Source organism: Macrotis lagotis, chromosome 3 (assembly GCF_037893015.1).
Source record: "Macrotis lagotis isolate mMagLag1 chromosome 3, bilby.v1.9.chrom.fasta, whole genome shotgun sequence".
NCBI classification, from domain to species: Eukaryota; Metazoa; Chordata; class Mammalia; order Peramelemorphia; family Peramelidae; genus Macrotis; species Macrotis lagotis.
This window is the reverse complement of record NC_133660.1, coordinates 278,025,602-278,046,374: the sequence shown is the minus strand read 5'-3', so window position 1 is coordinate 278,046,374 and position 20,773 is coordinate 278,025,602. Positions and strand designations below refer to the sequence as shown.

At 43.8% G+C, this 20,773-nt stretch overlaps 1 protein-coding gene across 7 annotated transcripts in view; it reads right to left on the bottom strand.

Annotated features, from left to right (window-relative positions):
- The window catches only part of SHANK2 (SH3 and multiple ankyrin repeat domains 2), a 675,055-nt gene that overhangs the window by 533,651 nt on the left and 120,631 nt on the right, over positions 1-20,773 (bottom strand). For all 7 annotated transcript variants that reach the window (XM_074230853.1, XM_074230850.1, XM_074230845.1 and 4 more), the window contains exon 10: positions 14,596-14,673. In XM_074230853.1, the coding sequence (XP_074086954.1) occupies positions 14,596-14,673 (78 nt within the window). The remainder of the gene's footprint in view (positions 1-14,595; positions 14,674-20,773) is intronic.

Here is a 20,773-nt window from a genome sequence, read left to right as displayed (position 1 = left end):
GACAGTGACTACCAAGTCTTGTTTATTCCTGACTGGCTCCTTGATGTTTGAATTCTCTCTGGCTGCATGTAGTATTTTTTTTCCTTTGACCAAGAAACTCTATTTTGGCTATAATATTCCTGGGAATTTTCTTTTATGTGTTTTAAGAGATGATTGCTGGATTCTTCCTATTTTCATTTTGTCCTCTAGCTCTAAGAGACCCAGTCAATTTTCTTTTTATGACTTAAAATATAACTAGGCTCCATTCTTCCCCAAGGATTTCACGTAGTCCAATTATTGTTAAATTATCTTTCAATCTTTTCTAGGCCAGCTGCATGTGCTATGAAAGAAGATTGTGCACTATATCTCAATTGACAAACCAACTATGGATGAAATACCTGTCTCTAGACAAATCCCTCTTTTGAGAATGAATAGTTTACATTTCAAATGTTAATGGTATTAGAGGAAATTATTAAGTTCCAACCAGATATCATCTGAAGCTTTTTCTATTTTCTAAAGGCATCATTGGGAAATCACAAAGATGCACAATGGAAACCAGCATCCCTTCATTCTTGTAGTCAGTAAATGGCCTACTTGAGGAGGGCAGGCAAATCTGATTAAAAGATTCTCTGGCAAACTCTGACTTTCATTGCCTTCTTTCATGCAGAAACCCAAGAAACTTTCAGTAACTACGGGAATAAGAGTCACCCAAGGGGGTGGCTCAGTCCACCTCGGGTAAAGGCATGCAAGTCTTAGCTGACCATTTCCACAAGAAAAATCACAAAACATCATTCTTTGATATTTTGGAAGAATTTACCCTACGATATAAGAGGTATATAACTAAAGGAAAGGCAAGAGAATAATTCAGTCATTAAGTTTACTCCATTCAGTTTCCTTCTGGGTCTGGAAACTCCCTGTTTTCTTGTGCCCCTGTCTAAACACCTCCTCCCCTGCCAGAAGAGTAGGGTCCCTGTTTAGCTGGTTCCTAGTTACCTCGATGATGACTCCCAGATGCTGCTGACCAGAACGACAAATACATCTTCAGGTTTTGGTGCAAAGGATCAAACTCCAAAGGCTTCCTCCAAACCCAGAAGTCATTCCTCTAAGGCACTCCACTCAGTGTCACTGAATCCTAGGGGAGTGGTGTCAAGGGCTGCTGAGGCTGTTATCCCTACGCTTCCCAACCCACGTCAGTGGAGCTTGCACACAGAGAGCTCTCCAACCACTTGGGCTTGGTGTCTGAATCTTCCACAGATGATTCAGGAGGCCATCTGTGGCCAGTTAGAGGCAGGCAAGATGCTGCCAAAAATAGCTGATACACATTGGCTCAGGAACTAGTTTTCACCTCTTCCTGGGTAATCTGTGGGCAGGGCCTGATATCACCTAGAACAAGAGGCATTCCTTCCTCTCTAATCTGGAGCCCCTAAAATCCAAGACTGCCATGCTGCCTTCAGCCTTTCCTTTGTTGCTACTCTGCTTGTCAGTATTAATAATCATAAAAAGTCAGGCCTCGATAGTACTTTGAGGGCTGCTAAGCACTTTTCTCTCAACTCCACAAAGTAAATATTCAATTGTAATAATTTCTTGAACTCCTTATGTTGCAAAAGTGCTTGAAGGCAGAAAAAGTCCTGTATTTGAAGTTAGAAGGACCAGAGTTCCAACTTCCCCCTCTGACATTAACTTCTCTGAACCTCAGCTTCCTCACCTCTAAAATGAAGGATTTCTATGACAGCTGATTTTCAAGTCCCTTCCAACTCAAGGATTTTCACTGAAGCGATTCCACCTCTGACACTGACTCACTGGGGAACTCTAACCAAGTCACCTGGCCTTTCTATATGATGAACTACGTATTATAATTGATGGAATATGAGCTGCCTGAAGTTCTTACCAAGATGAAACACGGGTCCTTCCTAGACTGATGGATGACACCGCAAAAAACAAATCATCCCTAGTATCCGTCTCATGACTAGTGAGTTTGTTCTCTGGAAACTGAGGCAAAAGCAAATTAGAAAATAATTTTAAAAAGGAGTATATACATCACAGAGGTGAGCCACCACGCTCATCTATAGTAAATTTTGACCCTTTAAAAGACTGCAAAATAGGGGCAACTAGGTGGCATAGTGGAAAGAGCATTGGCCCTGGAGTTCAAATCCAGCCTCAAACCTAATACTTACTTAGCTGTATGCTCTTGGACTAGTCCCTTAACCCATTGCCTTGGGGAAAAAATCCCCCAAATAAAAAAGACTGCAAAATAAAGTTACCAAACCAATATAGAAGAAGCATCCAGGGCTATATCACTTTCAGTAAATGCTACAGAACTGTGCCTACTTGTGAGAGGGCCTTAAGTATCCTCTCTTGCAGAAGTTCATGAACCACCATTCAATGGGTATTGAATCACAACTCTTTACCAAGAGTTTTGATTCTATAGAAGAGGGACAACTCTTAACTAAGAGTCGTGTGACTGGCAGCCTAAGCTGACCAAGAATCTCTTGACAGCAAGAAAGAGGGAGTTCACCTTATGTGAAGGAGGCCAATGAAATAAACTCATTCCATTTTGGAGTAGTTTTCAATATTGGCTATTTTTTTCTTTAGACAGAGCCAAAAATCTCTCTGAAATTCCCTTGTTTCCCAGGTGCCCCTTCCTCCAAAAAACCCTTCTTAATTTCCTTCCTCTAGTTGTCTTCTACTTAACTTATCTGCTTATACATTCTTATCCAAAGACTTCTCTCTGAGCCCTCTTTGTGGTGTGGACATGAAAAGAGACAGTTCACTGGCATCCCAGTGGATTGAATGTAGGTCCTGGAATCAAAGAACTGAATTCAGATCTAGCCTCAGGGAGTTACTATCTTCTTGGCTTTCTTGTGTCACTCAGTCTCTGTCTGCTTAAGTTTCCTCATCTATAGAATGGGCACCATAATAGCATGTACCTCCCAGGTATTCTAACATATCAGGATAAAATGAAATAATATTTACAAAGACCCTTGCAAATCTTTAAAAATGCTAAATAATGAACTGATGCTGAGTGAGATGAGCAGAACCAGAAAAGCACTGTACACCCTAACAGCAACATTGGGGTGAGGATCAACCTTGATGGACCTGCTCATCCCTTCAGTGCAACCATCAGGGACAATTTGGGGCTGTCTGCAATGGAGAATACATCAATATCCAGAGAAAGAACTGAGGAGTCTGAACAAAGACCAAGGACTGTTACCTTCAATTTAGGAAAAAAAAACCCACCTGCTATCTTATTGTGTGATTTTGCTATTTCTTATACTTTATGTTTCTTCCTTAAGGATATGATTTCTCTCTCAACACATTCAATTTGGATCAATGTACAACATGGAAACAATGGAAAGGCTAACAGAATGCCTTCGGGGGGGGGGAAACAAGAATGAGGGAAAAATTATAAAACTCAAAATAAATAAAATCTTTCTAAAAAAATGCTATGTAAATGCCAGCAATTAGCTTTATTATGAAGCCTTGAAGGTCCTCCCAGTGGATTGAGAGCTGGCTTAACAGGTGTTGAGCTGAAACCCAAGAACAAATTGAACCTGTCTTTGGAACCAACCCAGGGTTGGCTACCCATTTGTCAATGAATTCTTTGGCCATGGTGATCAATGAAACAAAATTAAAAGATAGTCTTGGGGTCTCAGTTTTAGGACTATCTTACAAAAAGTGACAGAATAGAGAAAATAGAATATGGATAGGTTGCTATTTGCATCAAAGGAGGGAGAATCCCATATTGATTGAAAACATGAATCTCTCCTAGTTTTAAAGTAAATGTCCGTGTCCTATCAACTTCCAAAGAGCAGAAACTATTTCACGTTTATTTTTATGCCCCAATACTAGACACGTGACAAACACTGGCTTATATGGTGATTAGTTTAATCTATTTGCTCCAAGCTCTACTCTGAGGTCTTCCTCTGTCTTTCCCCTTCTTCTTCTCCTTTGTGGGTATAGTGGTTGTGAAGAGAATACTCTGGAGAACTCTGACCCCCAAAAAAGAGCAAACTCTTTCTCTTGGAGTAGAATTCAATGGAGTAAAATCTGACTTTGGACACAAACTACCCATGGAAGGCAGTGTGAGCTAATGGAAATCTGGTCAATAGTGGTATTCACAGAGGCCCGAGCTTTGGTTCCCAGCTATGTGATTTCCTGTAAGTCATTAAAGCTGCTGCACTTCTCCAAGGCTCAGTCCCCCCAACTGCAAATGAGCAGCTGGGCTAGGTGACCCCTCAGGACCCTTCCAGTTCTATATTAGTTATCCTAGGGCCTACTGTGAGAATACATTGCATTATCTTCTGACAGTGTCCCCAAAAATCTTGCCTCTCTGAAGTCACACTGTTTAATTTTAGCAGGTTCTGTTTTCGGGCCCTCTAGTACAACAGACTGAAATCAAGGCTGGTTTGAGACCTGGTGAATCATCAATTTCTGATTTATTTTTACTAAATTTCCATGGAAAAGAGAGACTATCTTAACAACAAAGTTTGCATTTTCCTATGTCCTTGGAGACAAGACTTCTCAGATCCCATCCTCCTTCCTATAGAAGCAGCAGAAGAAAAGGGTCTGACAGTCCAGAACTTCCAGAAGTTTCCATCTTTTACCTTGAAATAAATGCATCTACTCCTTCTGTGGGGGATCCTACCCCTTCCTAAAGATGAATTATCTGTTCTCCCCTGGTTTGGGCAGGGGGAGTCATGAAGACAGTGCTAAAGGATCATTAAAAAGGAACTGAGGACATTTATGTTTAAAAATTAAAGATGAGTCCTCAATGATTTCAGGGATTTTGTACAAAAGAGGGGTCCAATGCTTACTCTGCTTGGCCTCATGGGTTTAGGACTAGAACAAATGAGAGTTAAAGAGAAGGAGATCTGATCTCAAAAGGAGGAGACCGTTCCTAAAAATTGAGGTGGCCCAAAGGGCAATGAACTTTCTCTTGGAGTAGTGAGCTCCCATCCCTGGGGGTCTTCAAGCGGACATTAGATCATCCGCTAAGAATGGAGCTATTCTTGAGTTGGACTAGATGACTTCGAGTAGGATTTAGAGTCTATAACTGGAAAGGACTTTTTAGGGAAACCTTAGGGACTCCCACTTTCCAAAACTGAGACCAATAGGGGTCCTGTGACTTACCCACCATCCCCCTTTGCATTTGGAGCTCAGATCATTTGACTTGTAATCTTGAGCTCTCTACCACCAACTGAGGAAAAGTCAAGTCAAAGTTGAGAAAATGTCTGGGTCACCAAGGACATCTGAACAAATTCAGAATCAGGTCTTCTTAGGGCCACAAGGGGGTGCCATGGTGCTGAGACCAGAGTCCAGAAGGCCTGATGGCCACAAACATGGACTAGCTAAGTGACCCTGGGCAAGTCACTTCAAACCCCTCTGAGCTTCAGACTCTTCCTCGGAAAGGACTACACCGCCTAGAAGAATCCTCTTAATTTTACTGAACTGAGGAGTTTTAAAATAATTCTTGTGGATTAAAAAAAAAATGAATAACGATTTGTGTAAAGGTTCCTAAGAAGCCAGGAATCCCTCCCTCAACCTAGTGCTGCTCCATCTACTCAATCAGAGCAAGGATTTCATGGAGGTGTGAACAAACACATAAATTACACGGATGCACATTCATGTCAGGGTGGCCTTTTCTTCTAGATCTCCAGGTAAAATCCAATTCCAAAGCAGCCCCAGATGCAGAGAGAGTTTTAAAGACCCCTCCAGGGGTTAATTAGCATATGCAAATGTTTATCTAAGCAGCTGCCTCCACCAACAGCTCCTTGAATAATGCATATGGCAATTCTGCTGAGGCCCCAGAAAGAACGCTGGGGCCTCTCCCTAGGCTGCATTCCTGCAGTCTGAGCAGGCTCACAAGTGAAGCAAGGGTCTGAGGCCCCAGGAAGATGGGACCACTGAACTGGAAACTAGGCCTGGCTGCTTCTACCTCTGGTGACCCAGGGCAGATCTCTTCCCTGGGTTGGCCTTGGTCTCCTTATCTGTAAAAGGATATTGGATGGCAATGACCTCTCAGTCTGAAGTTCCTTCCTTAAGGTGGGTCTCAGTTTGCTCCTCATAGACATCAGACATCTCTTCTCCAGGCTGTTCAGTCATTCCCAATTCTTTGTGACTCCGTTTGGGGTTTTCTTGGTAAAGGTAGCAAAGTAGTTTACCAATTCCTTCTCTAGCTCACTCTCCAGATGAGGAAACTGAGGCAAAACGGTTAAGTGACTTACCAGGGTCACATGGCTAAGGAAGTATCTGAGGCCACACTTGAACTCAGGTCCTTCTGTCTCCAAAGCTGGCGCTCTAACCACTATGGTATCTAGCCGCTCCTTGGGCATTCCTACCTTCTCCATTTGATCTTCATCAAGGCTTTTCATCCTAATGGTTACCCTTCTCAGGATGCTTTCCAGTTTGACACCTCATTTATTCCTTACCACAAACCTGTGAGGTAGATGCTATGGTGATGCCCATTTCACAGGTGAGGAAGCTGAGGTTCACGCAAGGCCAAAAAGTCATTAAGTGGCTGAGATAGTATTTTAAAATCTCTGCCGCCTTCCCTGGCTGCCTCCAAAGTCTTGGCTGCCAAACCCACCACTGACTCCCCAGGGAATCAGATGCAGGCTGCCTGCTATCCAGGTGTGATTTATGGGGCCCCAGATGTTCTGCCCACTGCACCATATGCCGAGAACCTACTGTTCTTACTTTAAAGGTGTCCACAGATCATTCCAGGTTCGCTAATCCAAAATATGATTGTGGTCAGAGTCAGCCTCGGGCCCAAGAAGCCAGGATCCAAATCCTGCTGGGGTCCAAGGCTGTCTGTGTCACTCTGGAGACAGGGGGATTTGTCACTGAAAAGCAAATCCCCCTTCTGCCACTCAGGTCTCAGTTTCCTTACCATCAAATGCAGGGATCTGACTGGTGACCTGTAAGGGACCTTCTGGATCAGATCTGTATTGGTAAACCTTTCAGGCTCACAGGGAAGAGAATACAGAGGTTTGAAGCATCCCCATGTCATCTTACCCCTCCCCTTCCTCTCCTTTCTCCTTTTGCTTTTGTGTCATCACTTCCCTGGTCTCATCCTTCAGGGCCCATCCTGGTTTTGGGGAAGAAGGGCAGCACCAACCCAAACTAGATCCAGGAAGTCTTTGCATCCACAGACCTGCAGGGAAGGCAGAGACATCATCTTCATTCAGCCTGGGCAGCATCTCTAGGGAGCCCAGAAAAAAATGCTAGGGGGAACACGGAGAAGGCAGGTCTTAAAATAGATCATTTTCCCCGACAGCCAGGTAGGAACCCAGGGCCTGAAGTGCCAGAGGAAAATTCTTCATAATGACAAAACCAAGACATGGCGGGGGGTGGGGGGAGCAGTGGAGGTAGGTCCCAATTCCATTCCTTCCTGTGTTAGCATCACCGAGACACCAGGCCTCTTGCCAAATGATTCCACCAGATCTGTAGCTGCCTCCTGGGTGACTGACTGGAAAGCCCCAAGTCCTTGTAGAAAGGGGATCTCTTCGGAGGAGCCACCTGGGGAACCTTCTGAGCTGGAGGAAAGAGCTGGTCTTGCCGCTGCAGAATTTCCACCATCTTCCACCATTGCTTGGTCTCAGAACCAAGCATATGCTTAGATGGAAGTAAGGTGGCTTAGGGGAGAGAGCCTAGGCAGCAAGGATTTTACTGGACTCCCAAGCTAGCCAGCACACAATCAGTTTAAATGTTCCCTGCTCCCTTTGGACCAAGAGCTCCTTGAGGGCCTGGCACTGGGTCTGCACAGGATATGCTCATAATAAAAGATGGTGCCCTGAATGAAAGACCTGAATGCAAATCCTGCCCTATCTTAGGACCACAGGTCTCAGTTTGCTCATCCACCTAATGGATAGATTATTGGCTGCAGGGCTTACTTCCCAAGAGTGTTGAGAGGAAAGCCCTTCCCAAACAATAAACTGCATGGCAAGGTAAGTCCTTATTACCTATGGGGGACCCCAAGTCTTAGGGGATGAAGAAGCCAGGTCAAGTTGCATCTTGGTGGTCTCTCTCCTCTTGTCCAGGAAAGAGCTCCACAGTCAATTTCTTCAAATCTTTGGGGGGGCTCTCCCCAACCTCCTGCTGTTGTTTATTTCTAAGGGAGCAAGTTGGGAAGTCTTGAAGGCATGAGGGACAGTCCAGCCCCACTGACCACTCTTGCTTACCATTGCTCTTTATAGGATTCATTTCATGGTGTGTGTGTGTGTGTGTGTGTGTGTGTATGGATGGGGGGGCAGAAATTACTTATGGGGGAGACCATCATGAATGACAAATGAAATCGGGAGCGACTATGCAGACTTGCCTCCACGATAGGAATCTAGATTCCCTATCTGGAAGAATAAGTCCCAGCACAGCAGAGAGGGGAGGCCTGGAAGCCGCTCACAGACACGTGCCGTAGTTATTATGGGAGCAGTCAGCCCCGGTGCCTTTCTACTGAGAGCATGAATAATGTTCCAGGGTGCAAACCGCTATTAATTCAAGGTATTTTGCATAATTTCCTTCCAGTAGTATCGGCAGCATCTAATTGTATGTTGCGAGCAGAAGAGAGACAGATGGCGGAGCCCGAATTCCAATGCAGCTCTTGAATACTGAGGGCGTTGCAAACTTTCTGGGTCTCACCCCTGCTCGGAGTGGGGCCGACCCTGAGACAGAGAGGGAATGGGTATGGAATGGCCCCCAGCAAGGCCCCCGGGGTCGGTCCAGTAGGAGGGGGGGGTCTCGGGACCTACTATGTGTCCGCTGATGTGTTGGGGTCTTGAGATTCAAATACAGAACAAAACCAAAAGTGAATAATGATAATAAAACAACAGGCCTATCCTCAAAGAGCTTCCACTCTTTCTGAGGGAAATAGCTTCTAAATAGCTAAATAGTTACAGCATACCTTCAAAGGAAAGACAAATGCAGGGGTGGAGATGAAGAAAACCAGAGAAGATTTCTTTGAAGTGGGGGAACTTCAGCTGAGCCCTAAAGGAAGCATTGGGTCAAGAGATGTGGAGGGAGGGCATTCCTGGCAAAAGACAAAGACTATGCAACAGCAAAGGACTTAGAAGCAAGAAGGCCACTCTGGCTGAAATGCTGACTATAGGAATGGTACCCATTGATCATAAACTTAGTCTGGAGCCCAGTGGGGAAGGACCTTAAGCATCAAATAAAGGAAGTTACACAGGATCCTAGAGGGATCTTATTGGCAGGCAGCTTTGTAGCTGTGTGGAGAATAGGTTAAATAGCAGGAAGACCAATGAGAAGACGCTGTCGTTCAGCTGAGTTTGACGCTTCATGACTCCATGGACGCAGCGTGCCAATGCTAACCATGGGTTTTTTTGGCAAATAGAAGACCCACTGAGCCACCCAGTGGCCTCCTGGAAAAAAAACTAAAACTGGCAAGAGGGGATGACAGCCTGAACTAGGGCAACTGTTAGAGAGGAGGGGATGCACACGAGATAAAATCTAACCTTTCACAACCATAAGGATCACAGCCTGCCAGGTCCTGACTTTGGTTATCTCCCAAACTTTGTCCAAGCTTATGCCCACTGCTTCCATGATAATATCTATCCATTTCATCCTCTGCCATTCCCTTCTCTTCTTGCTTTCAATCTTTCCCAATATCAGGGTCATTTTAATGAGCCCCATCTTCTCATTATGTGGTCAAAGTATTTAAGTTTCAGGTTCAATATTTGACCTTCCAGTGAATAGTCTGAATTTATTTCTTAATTATTTAAATATTAAGTATATCCTTTAAGTAATTCCTTTAAATATTAAGTATTTATGATTTCCTTGTTCAAGGAATTCTCAAAAGTCTTCTCCAAAACCACAATCCAAGGAGGGCAGCTAGGTGGCGCAGTGAATAGAGCACCAGCCCTGGAGTCAGGACCTGAGTTTAAATCCGGCCTCAGACACTTAATAATTACCCAGCTGGGTGACCTTGGGCAAGTCACTTAACCCCATTGCCTTGTAATAATCCGCCCCCCCCCCAAAAAAAAACCAAAACCAAAATCACAATCACAATCCAAAAGCATCAATTCTGCAATGCTTAGTTTTCTTATGGTCTAACTCTCATTCCTACTGGAAAAATCCTAACTTTGATTATAGAGACCTTTTGTCAGGCTTGACTAGACAGACTCTGCATTTTAGACTAATTGCTATAGCTTTCTTTGCTGGGAACAAGTATCTCGTAATTTCATAATACCATCTGCAGTGATCTTTGAGCCCCAGAATAGAAAATCTAACACCGCTGCCATTTCTTTTCCCTCCTTTTGTCAACAAGTGATAGGTTCAGTTTTTTTATGTTAAATTTCAAGCCAGCTTTTACACTCTTCTCTTTCACCTTCATTGAGAGGTTTTCTGATTTGTCTTCACTTTCTGCCATCACCATGATTTCATCTGCTATCTGAGATAATCAATATTTCTCCCAGCAACTTCAATTTTGGCTTTTGATTCACCCAGCTTAGAATTTTACTAACTAAAATAACAGTATGCAGTCTTGATGAACTCTTTGTTTCCAGTCCTAAACGAACCAGCTATTCTCTGTTTGGTTGCTGCTTCTTCTTCCCTATGCAGGACAAGTAAGATGATCCGGTTCTCCCAACTCTTGGTGCACTTGCCACATTTTGTTGTGATCCACGCAAAGTCTTTGGTGTAATCAATGAAGCAGAAATATTCATTTCTTTGGAACTCTGTTGCTTTCTCCACAATTCAATGCATCTCGGAGATTCAATCTCTAATTCCTCGGCCTCATCAAAAACCAGCTGGCTCTTCTGATAATTCCCACATATCTCTGAAGCCTAGTTTGCAGAATCTTAGGCATAACTTTGCTGATGTCTGAAATGAGCATTAATTATTTGGTAATTTGAACATTCCTTGACATTGTTCTTCTTTAGAACTGGAACATAAATGGATCTTTTCCAATCCAATGGCCATATTGGCTGCCATTTTGAGTGCAGCACTTTATCATCAACTTTTAGGAATTTAAATATCCCACTTGGAATTCCCTCACCTAAACTACATTGATTCTTAGCAATGTTTCTAATGACCACTTTACATCTGGCTCTAGATCAGTAACCATTCCATAGTTGTTTCTGGTATATTCTTGCCACCTTTTCTTAATGTCTTCTCTGCTTCTATGAAGACTTTACCATTTAGACATTTATCATGCCTATTTTACATGAAATATTCTCTTAATATCACTAATTTCCTTGAAGAGATCTTGTTTTTCTCCATTCTATTAGTTCCTTCTATTTTGCCCATTTAAGAAAACCTCATATCTTTCTTTGCTATTCTCTGGAACTCTCTCCTTTCCCTTTTCTTCTTTCCTCAGCTAAAAGTAGACCCTCATCAGAAACTCATTTTGTTTTCTTCCTCTTCTTTTCTTTGGAACATTCTTTTGTTATTGCCTGCTATATCATAAACTTTTGTCCATACTTCTTTAGGCACTCTATCTACCTACCAGATCTAATCCACTTAAATCTATGTACAATCTTCACTTCATATTCACAAGAGATGTTATGTCATACCTATATGGTCTGATGGTTTTTCCCACCTTTGGGCAATTTAAGTCTGAATTTTGCAATAAGAATCTCAGGAGCTGAACCAGTCAGCTCCAGGTCTCAACTGATTTGACTTATAATCTTGACTGAACTGAGAAACTCTCAATTTCCCAAAGGAGAATCTCATACCTTTAAACTATCTCCATAGGAAAGAGTAAAGAATCTTCCTCATGCACTCATTGGGAACTGAGATAAAAGGTTAAGAGGGAGGTCAGGGTTGGAGCAAGAGGACCGAGAATCATCTGCATAGAAATGGAAGTTAAATTCATAGGAGCTGCTGAGACCACTAAGTGAAGCAATATGGAGGGAGAACAGAAGAGGGTTCAGGACAACCTTGAAGGATATCTATGGTTAGACAGGGTAATGCAGCAAAGTAGATAGAGAAGAAGCAAGTCAGATAGGTAGGAGAAGAACCAAGAGGAAAGAAACAGAGACAGAGACATACACAGAGGAACAGACAGAGACAGTGAAACATGAGGATATCAATAGTGCCCAAGGACTGCAGAAAGGTCAAGGAGAATGATGACTAATGAAAACCCACTGGATTTCTCAACTAAGAAATCACTGGGAACTTCAGAGAGAGCAGTTTCCATGAAATGATGGGGTTGAAAGTCAGAATGTAGTTAAGAAGAGGGAGAAAAGTGGAAATGGAAGTAGAAATTATAGATGGTCTTCTCAAGGAGTCTTGTCACAAGGGGGAGGAGAAATCTTAAGCACTGACAGGAATGGTTGAATCAAGTGAGGACAAAAATCATCCCACTCTCCAATCTGTCTCTCTGTCCACTATGGCATTCTCTCTCTGGGTCTCTGAGTCTTTGTCTCTATGTCTCTGTCTTATATTATTCGTTTCCACCAAAAAAAAACTTGATTTCAAATGGACAGGCAGCAGAGAATTGTCTTTAGACTCAGAAAATCTTGAGTTCAGGTCCCTATCATTTGTGAGACCCTATGAAGTCCCTTGCCTATGTGAGGGTCCTGATCATCAGGTGCTGATGATGCACATTGACAAAGAGATCATCCTCAGCCAGTTTTCTGGACACCAATGATATGATAGGTCTGTTTTTATTTTTTAAAAAAGTTTTTATTCTGGGGGGGGCAGTCATGGGGTTAAACACTGGCGATACAAAGTTAAAAAAGAAAAAAACAATCCCTGCCCTCAAAGAGCTGATGCTCGAATAGGGTTTCTTTCCTTTTCTTCTTTTTAATGATAGCAGCATTTTCTCTCTAAACCAACTTGTTTTGAGAGAAGAAACTGTCAAACTATCATTACACTGAATAAGCACCCTTGATAAAATCATCAAAAGACGAAATGATTAAACAGTAACATTTGAAAACCCAAAACCATTCTAGAAGAAAGATGTTAGTCACACAATTTAGAAAGGTGTCTAACTCAATTTGCAACTAAAAAACCCAAACCGGAGGTAAAACCCAGATCATAGTTTTTTCCAGGACTTTTCTGGTTTCAGCATGTCAAGAGACAGGGAGATTGCTATGCCAAGTCACAGAGACTGATCACCAAGACAGATAGCCTCACTTGGGCTTTTGGTCAAAACAAGACTCTACCCTGAAGGTCTAATCTAATTCCAAAAGCCAGGTCCCACACCTTACAGAAACCTGCAGCAGTGCATTTTGTGATAGTAAAGAATGAGAAACAAAATGCACGGCCACCAATGGAAGGAAGGCTAGACGCAATGGAAAATGGAGAAATGGTGGTTTCTTATTGCTCTGTAAGCAATAGAGAGATGAGGATGTCTGAGAAACATGAGATTTTGAAGAACTGATATAAAGCAAAGAAGCAGAATTCTTGAGTTCAATAAGACAATTGGAAGTAACACCACCTGATAGCTGATCTGATTAAATGTGATGAGCAATCTGAGGTCCCAAGCATGGCTTTCAGAAATATGAAACAAATTTTCCTTTTCCTCAGGACAGCGGTCGGGAGCAAAAGGTGCTACATAGTTAAGATGGGTCATTTTGCCAATAGATTTTTGTTCAATTTTTTGTTGATGCTGCAACAAAGAAAATCTGAAAGGGGAGGGGGAGGTTTTATAAGGAAATGACTAAGGTTGAAAAAAAAACAAAAAGTGGCAATAAACCAAATTTTAAAAATCTACCTGATCTGATATTAAGTCTTTGAATGAGGGTAGACGAGGATGATGGATGAGTGGACAGGTTTCTAGGTCTGAGTCAGAGAACCCTTGATTCAAATCCCATCTCAGATGTATACTAGTGAGGTGACCCTGGCATAGGTAAATAATCTCTCCCTGACTCAGTTTCCTAGTCTATCAACTGGGGATGTTATAATTACTATATCACAAAAGTTGTAAAGATCAAAGAAGTTAAAGATAAAGAGCTTTAGGAATCTGAAACATTAGCTATTTGATTAGCATTGCCATTATAGACTATTTTTACATAGTACAGTAAGTGTACAAAATGCTTTACCTATTTTAACTCATTTGATACAGAGGACATCCTTGTGAGGTAGGCACTATTATTAGCCCTATTACACAGAGTGGGAAACTGAGGCAGAGAAAGATTAAGTGACTTGCTCAGGACCATGGAGTTGATGTATGGGGTAAGATTTGAATTCAGGTCTTCCTGATACCAAGCCTTGCACTTTTTGCTTCAGACTCCCTAGCCATCTCCATTCCCAGCTCATCCAAAGCAAGGCTGTGGTCCTGGCATGTGCCCTCTGGAGCTTGCTCATGGAGCTAGCCCATGCCAGGGCGAGGGAGGCCAAGGCAAACCGGAAAGCCCCTTCCTCTAACACTCTTCTGGCTGTCCAGGCAGCTGCCAGTCGGAATTTCTCCAACTATTACTTCTCCAAAGCCATGTTTTAGGGTGCACCAAATGCGAGCTGAATGGGAACATTGCTCAGCTGCTTAGCCTAATGGGAAAGAGGGCAATGCAGATGGGAGGATCTTGACAGCTTCCAGAGAAGGAAGGAAGCCGTCCGTCAAGGTGGGGAGAATAGTCCCCATGGCTGCACTCAGGCAGGGCGGCAAGGACTGGATGTGGACGCACCACAGCGTGACGCTCACCCACGGGAGCTGCTTACCTGGAATGGCGTCTGGCTGTTGTAATTCTTTAATTCTTTGTTGCCTCCCCGGAATAACAGGACTCGAGCACAACTATCCTGCAAAGGAAGAGGAGAAACATGCTCATCAACGCCCATCTTCAAGGAATTCTCCCAATGGGCAGGAAGGATCTCTCTGGTCCAGGAGTCTCATGTGTACGATTCTTATATAAAAGAATATTAATAATAACAGGTAGCATTACATGGAATATTAAGGTTTGCAAAGTTTTTCCAAACTTTATTTCACGAGATGCTCACAATTACTCTGTGAGGTAGAAACTGCCAATACCCCCATTTTATACCTAGGAAACTGAGGCAGAGAGAGTTCGTAGGACTTGCCCATGGTCACACAGCAGTCAGTATCTAAGGCTGGTTTTGAATGCTCTGACTTGAGGTCCACCGCTGTGTCCACTGAGCCACCTGGCTGCCAGGAAGGGGAAGGAATACAGGCAACCTTAATTTCTAGGACATTGTAGTCTGAGAAACTAGCTTAGGCACCTCACAGTCAATGCTCCCCCAGACCGGCCAGGGTCCCACAGTGTGCAGTAGATGTTGGTGTGGGAGTCACAACTGTGACCTCATCAGATTACAAGGGATTGGGGATGCAAGGCACAAGAGGAAAGATCTGGGGCATGTAGGGCTAGAAAAGCAGGGGGGGTGCTGGTCAGATCTGAGCTTGGGCAGTCCTAGGACTGTTCCAGTCATCAAGGAAGGGTTCCGGTGTGCCAAGCTGACCAGCAGGGAACACATGGATCTCACAGGATGAGGCTACAGGGATGCATTTTCTTCTGTATGCATAGAAGGAATAACCACACTACTGAAATCAGGATGCTAACAGTCAGTGGTGTGCAGACCACTGAACTTGGGGACCATTAGACTCTATGTGTGATTGTGAGCATGCTGCTTAAACCTCCCTGGCCTCTGTTTCTTCATCTGTATAATGAAGGGTGTCTCCTAGTTCTATAAACAAGATGTTTCAATTCAGCATTTCTAAGTACCAATAATCTTCCCACACTCTCCCTCTATATAAAAAATGGATTGGGGGGAGGATGGGAGAAGGTAAAGACTTAATTTTTCCTTTATTTTTAAAAATGCCTCCTCCCACCATAAGGGGAGGAACCATCCCATCATACACAAAGTCAGCACTAAACAAGGGGATGACATCCCTGCTGGAAACACAGTGTTTGTCTGTGACCTCCCAGGGAAAAGCGAAAGAGATAATTCAGGGAAAACCACAGGGTGGAATATGAAGTTTTCAAAGATTTTCCCAGTGACCCATGATGCACATATAGAAAATTGAATGCCTGTCAAATGGTAGGAAGATCATTTGAAAGGTAGTTAGGGGGCAGCTAGATGGCACAGTGGACAAAGCACCAGTCCTGGAGTCAGAAGGACCTGAGTTGAAATCCAGATTTAGGCACTTAATAATTATCTAGCTGCGTGACCTTGGGCAAGTCGCTTAACTCCATTGTCTTGCAAAAATAAAAAAAAAAAATAGAAGAGTTGGGTCTGGACGCTCATAGACATTTTCTGTGGGTCACCAAGGGAGGGACTGGTGAAATTCTCTGATCTAACCCCAATTATCCTGATCCCATCTGTCCCTCTGCATTCCAAACACTCACCTTCAGACCCTCATTTCTCTCCCAGATCTTCCCCCACACTTGCTACTCTCACTTCCCTTCCTATCCCAATTCCTTGGTAAATCCTTCACGTCTATGTTGCCTTGGCCCTTGTCCCCTTTTTCTCTCACTGATAGTGCCCTTGACAAGCAACCTTGGATGATGCCCATCACCCACCACTTTCACTAACACACATGCCGGTGAACAAAGATGGAGAAAATCGCACTGAGTGGATCCACTCTAAATCTGTGCTAGCCGTCCTCCACTGGTACTCACAGCTGCACCTTCCTAACGGATTCATTGGGACAGCTCTTCTAACCCTTCTCAGCCCTCTCAGAGGTACTCCTCCCTCACTCTCTTGGCAGATACCCTGGACTCACCTTTGAATGAAAACACTGGGGCCAGCCACGGAGAGCTCCCTCTTCTCCCTTCCATCTCACTTCCTATCACTCAAGTGCATCCTGCCCTGTCTCCTTCACCCCCATCTCTTGACCAAGGGTCACCCCTCTGCTTAATCAAGTGTGACTGGTTTGAACACATCTTGGTGGTGACATTCTATAGATGCTAACTCTCTCTCTCTCTGAGCTTTAGTTCCTTCCTCTCCAACCATCAAGTACCTACATGCTCTCAGCACGGGGAATTAAAAAAACCCTATAGATGACAAGTTGCCCTGACCCCAGGAACTTGGGGGGAGACAGCAGGCAGCTAAAGCCAACTAGCCATGATGTCCATCCAAACAAATACCAGCTGGGGCGATTCTGGGCAGCCTGGCAACACCAGCAGCTCAGGGGAATTCAAGATAGGCATTGTGCAGAAGGAAATCAGGAGTTCTGGAAAATAGGGATTATAAATACTTATCTCAAAGCAATGTTGTGAAGGTCACATCAGCCCAGTATGGGAAATGCTTTGCAACATTTAAAACCCTGTAGTTCTTATTAGGGTGATTATTATTATCATCATATTGCCCTGGTCCTCATTACCCCTTGCCTGGACCACTCCCAAAGTACTTCTAGCCCCTGGGCTTCCCCTACCTCCAATCTATACCTTGGTACAGATGTCAATCTGACCCCATCACTCCATTCCTCAAAAGTGTTGACTCCCATCTCCGCGAGGAAAAAAAGACCAAGGTCTCTGCCCAGCATTGAGGGGGTTCTCATTTTTGGGTCTCCAGTATATCTCTGGGTCTAGCACATGGTATGTCCTAAATAAATGCTGTTAAACTGAATTGGGGGTTGATGGAGGACATACTTTTCTTAGGTTTTTGCAAGGCAAATGGGGTTAAGTGGCTTGCCCAAGGCCACACAACTAGGTCATTATTAAGTGTCTGAGACTGGATTTGAACCCAGGGACTCCCGACTCCAGGGCCAGTGCTCTAGCCACTGCACCACCTGCCCCTTGGAGAACAATATTTGATCCTGAAGTGTCCCTAAGCTTATCTCCTGGTAGGATGCCTAATGGCCAATTCCTTCACTATTTTAGAGCAAAAATAGGTCTCTTTGTCTCCAGGGTTGAAAGTTTTATTGGTGATGGCTGTTTTGTTTTTCTTTCCTGGAACAAGGTATCTGTGAGATTCTAACTGGTAGCTTCAACTCTCCGGAGATTCCTAGAGAGGACACTGGGCTGGGGTATGGCGGTGCTGTGGCGTAGCACAGCCATGCCTATAGCTTAGTCGAACTCCTTTCTCCCTGGTTTGCTCATCCAGCTGTGTTGCGCAGAAACTTTAGATGTTATCCCTTAATTGTTGCTTCCTCTATGTAGAGTGATACTTTTTTTTCTCCCAGTCTCCTTAGCAACCTTTCTTCACCAAAGCTGGGAGATGAGACAAACACACAGATTTATTAATCTATTTGCTTTACTGCCTATAGGCCTCCTCAATGGTGCATTTCTGATCACATCTACTGGGTTCAGATTTCCCTCTTGCTTTATTTTGAATTTAGCTAATTAGGGATTTGAAAGGAAGCAGCAAATTGGCTGCTTACCTGTGCATTTCAAGATGGGCCTCCGATTTATTTTAGGGCTCTGTACTGCAGGAAGCTTTAAATATCAGCTATCAGCCTGAAGCAGTTTGTCAGAAAAAAAAAATAAAAGAAGAAACCCAAGTTTGGGAGTAGAGGAAATAAAAAAACAACAAAACAAAAAACCACGGATATCTCTTGTCTTCATCAAGCAGATTCTTTGAACGGTGACAGAGCAGCTGCCCAGAAGTGTGATGGGACCCTGGCACTGCCAGAGGCCAAGAATCAGTTAAGTGGGAGACAAATGCCTATGCCCTATGACCTGAGGACTAGATTGCATCTACAGGGGAATCCTTGGTCATGGTTCAGTTATTTGGGGGGGGCGTGCTTAGAATGGCATCTTTCCACATTCCCCCTAAAATTTCAGCAGTCTGGAAAAATACGGCTTGGTCATTTTTATGTTAATTTGGAAGCTCTGGAGCAAGGTCTGCTTCTGACACAATCAGCAGCATGAGCATGGTCAGACTGCCACTCGGGCATTGAGATGATGCTCCAGGATCAAAGTCAGGCTAATAGGACAAGGACTCCAGGTCCTTCTCCAATGTGGTTGCCCTTCTTGTCACCCTCTCCCTGAGGTGAGCGCCCCATGACGATGATATTCCAAATTAGGCTTGACCAGAGTCAGGAATGCAGGGGTTCTCACCCCATTTTCCCCAATGCTGCCCTGTTTATTTGTCACATAACCCTGCTGGCTCCCATTTTGCTTGTTTGTATTCTGCCAGTGTACCCCCCCCCCATCCTTTTCAGACAATTTCTGCTTAACTACCTCCAGTCTCTACTTAGGAAGCTGATTTTCTTTTTTGGGGGGGGGCAGTTTGCAAGGCAATAGAGTTAAGTGACTTGTCCAAGGTCACTCAGCTAGGTAATTATTAAATGTCTGAGGGTGGATTTGAACTCCAGTCCTCCTGACTCCAGGACCAGTGCTCTATCTGCTGCTCCCCTAAGGAAGCTGATTTTTTTTGAACCCAAATATGATACTTGAGTTTTACCTCCATGGCACCTTATCATAGACTAGATTCACTAACTATCCTTTTGGCTCCTGTCTGTCATCCAGAGTGTCGGCGATTTTGCCCAACTTTATTTCAGTTGACAATTGGACAAACTTGGCATCTATGGCCTTTTCCAAGTCGGTGACACCAATGTTTGATGGCACGGGACCAAAGGTGCATTCCTGGGGAACTCCACTGGAGACATCCTGCCAAACTGACATTAAGATGTTCATATCCACCCTGGAGTCTGGTCACCAGTCCTTCCACTGACCCTGAGCCTTAGTAGATGGTGGTGGGAGTTTCCATGGGGTAGGCAAACTTGCGGTGAGTTATAGAGCAGCTAACTAGTTTGGTCCTTGACTCCCCCTGAGACTACACTTGAAATCAAGAGTCTGGTGGAATCTGCCAAAGATTTTACTATTTGGTCCAATCTCTAAGAACCGTGGGCCCTCAGGGCAAAGTAAAGTATGGAAGGAAGCGGGAGAACTGCGGAGGGCATGTGCAAATGCCCCAAATCCTACAAAGTGCTGTCAAGGGGGACTACTGAGTCACTGATAATGATATTGAGGAGAGCCGCAAACCAAAAGTCGGGTAGGCAGATTCAGCCTCAATTTTCAAAAATGAAATGAGAATAGGTCTGTGACCTTGACTTGGATTTCTGGGCAAGTTCTAGAGCTGATAATTCAAAGTCTTGGCAGTGAACAACCAAAACGGAAGCAATGACTACCAGCAGCCACCAGGGTTTCATCAAAGGCAATTGATCATTTACTGTATTTCCTTTTCTGACACAATTGGAAGAAGAAGTGAATCTTGAGCACTAAGTTTATCTAGATTTCAGTATGACTTTAGAAGAGTCATCTCAGGATTCTCATGAAAAAGGAGGCAATGAACTATGGATTAGACCAGAATACCCACATCCGGATTCAGACCTGGTCAGATGGCCAGACTCCAAGTGTAGTTGTCAGAAATTCAATGCCCACCTGACAGGTATCCAGTGAAGGACCCCAGAGCTCTGCATTCATCTTTGGCTGTTTCACATATATTTGTTTATGTCTTTGATGAGGATATGGATAACAGGCTCATCAGCTCTGCCAATGACGTAAAGCTGGGACAACACACTCTAAGACAGTCAGAATCCAAAAAGATCATGACAAGTGAGAGCTCTGTGCTGAACTTAGCAAAGTAAATTCAATAGGAATAAATGCAAAGCCTTGTCTTTGGGTCCAAAAAGTCAACTTCACTAAGTATAAGATGAGGGAGGAGTCTGACAGTTGTTCTGATAAAAAGCCAAGGGTGTTGGTGCACCTCAAATTGAAAGTGAGTCAGTAGTATGATGTGGCAGACAATGAGCCAACATAAACTCGAGCTGCAGAAATAGAGGGGTCCCAGCCTCCAAGCAACAGGGAAGGGATAAGGTCCACTGCACTTTGTTCTTGGCAAATCTCATTTGGCTGGTTTCAAGTCTGGATACCACAGAATAAGTAGGACCACTACTGATTGTCCAAAGGAGGGTAATAAGGATGATGAGGGGTCCTGG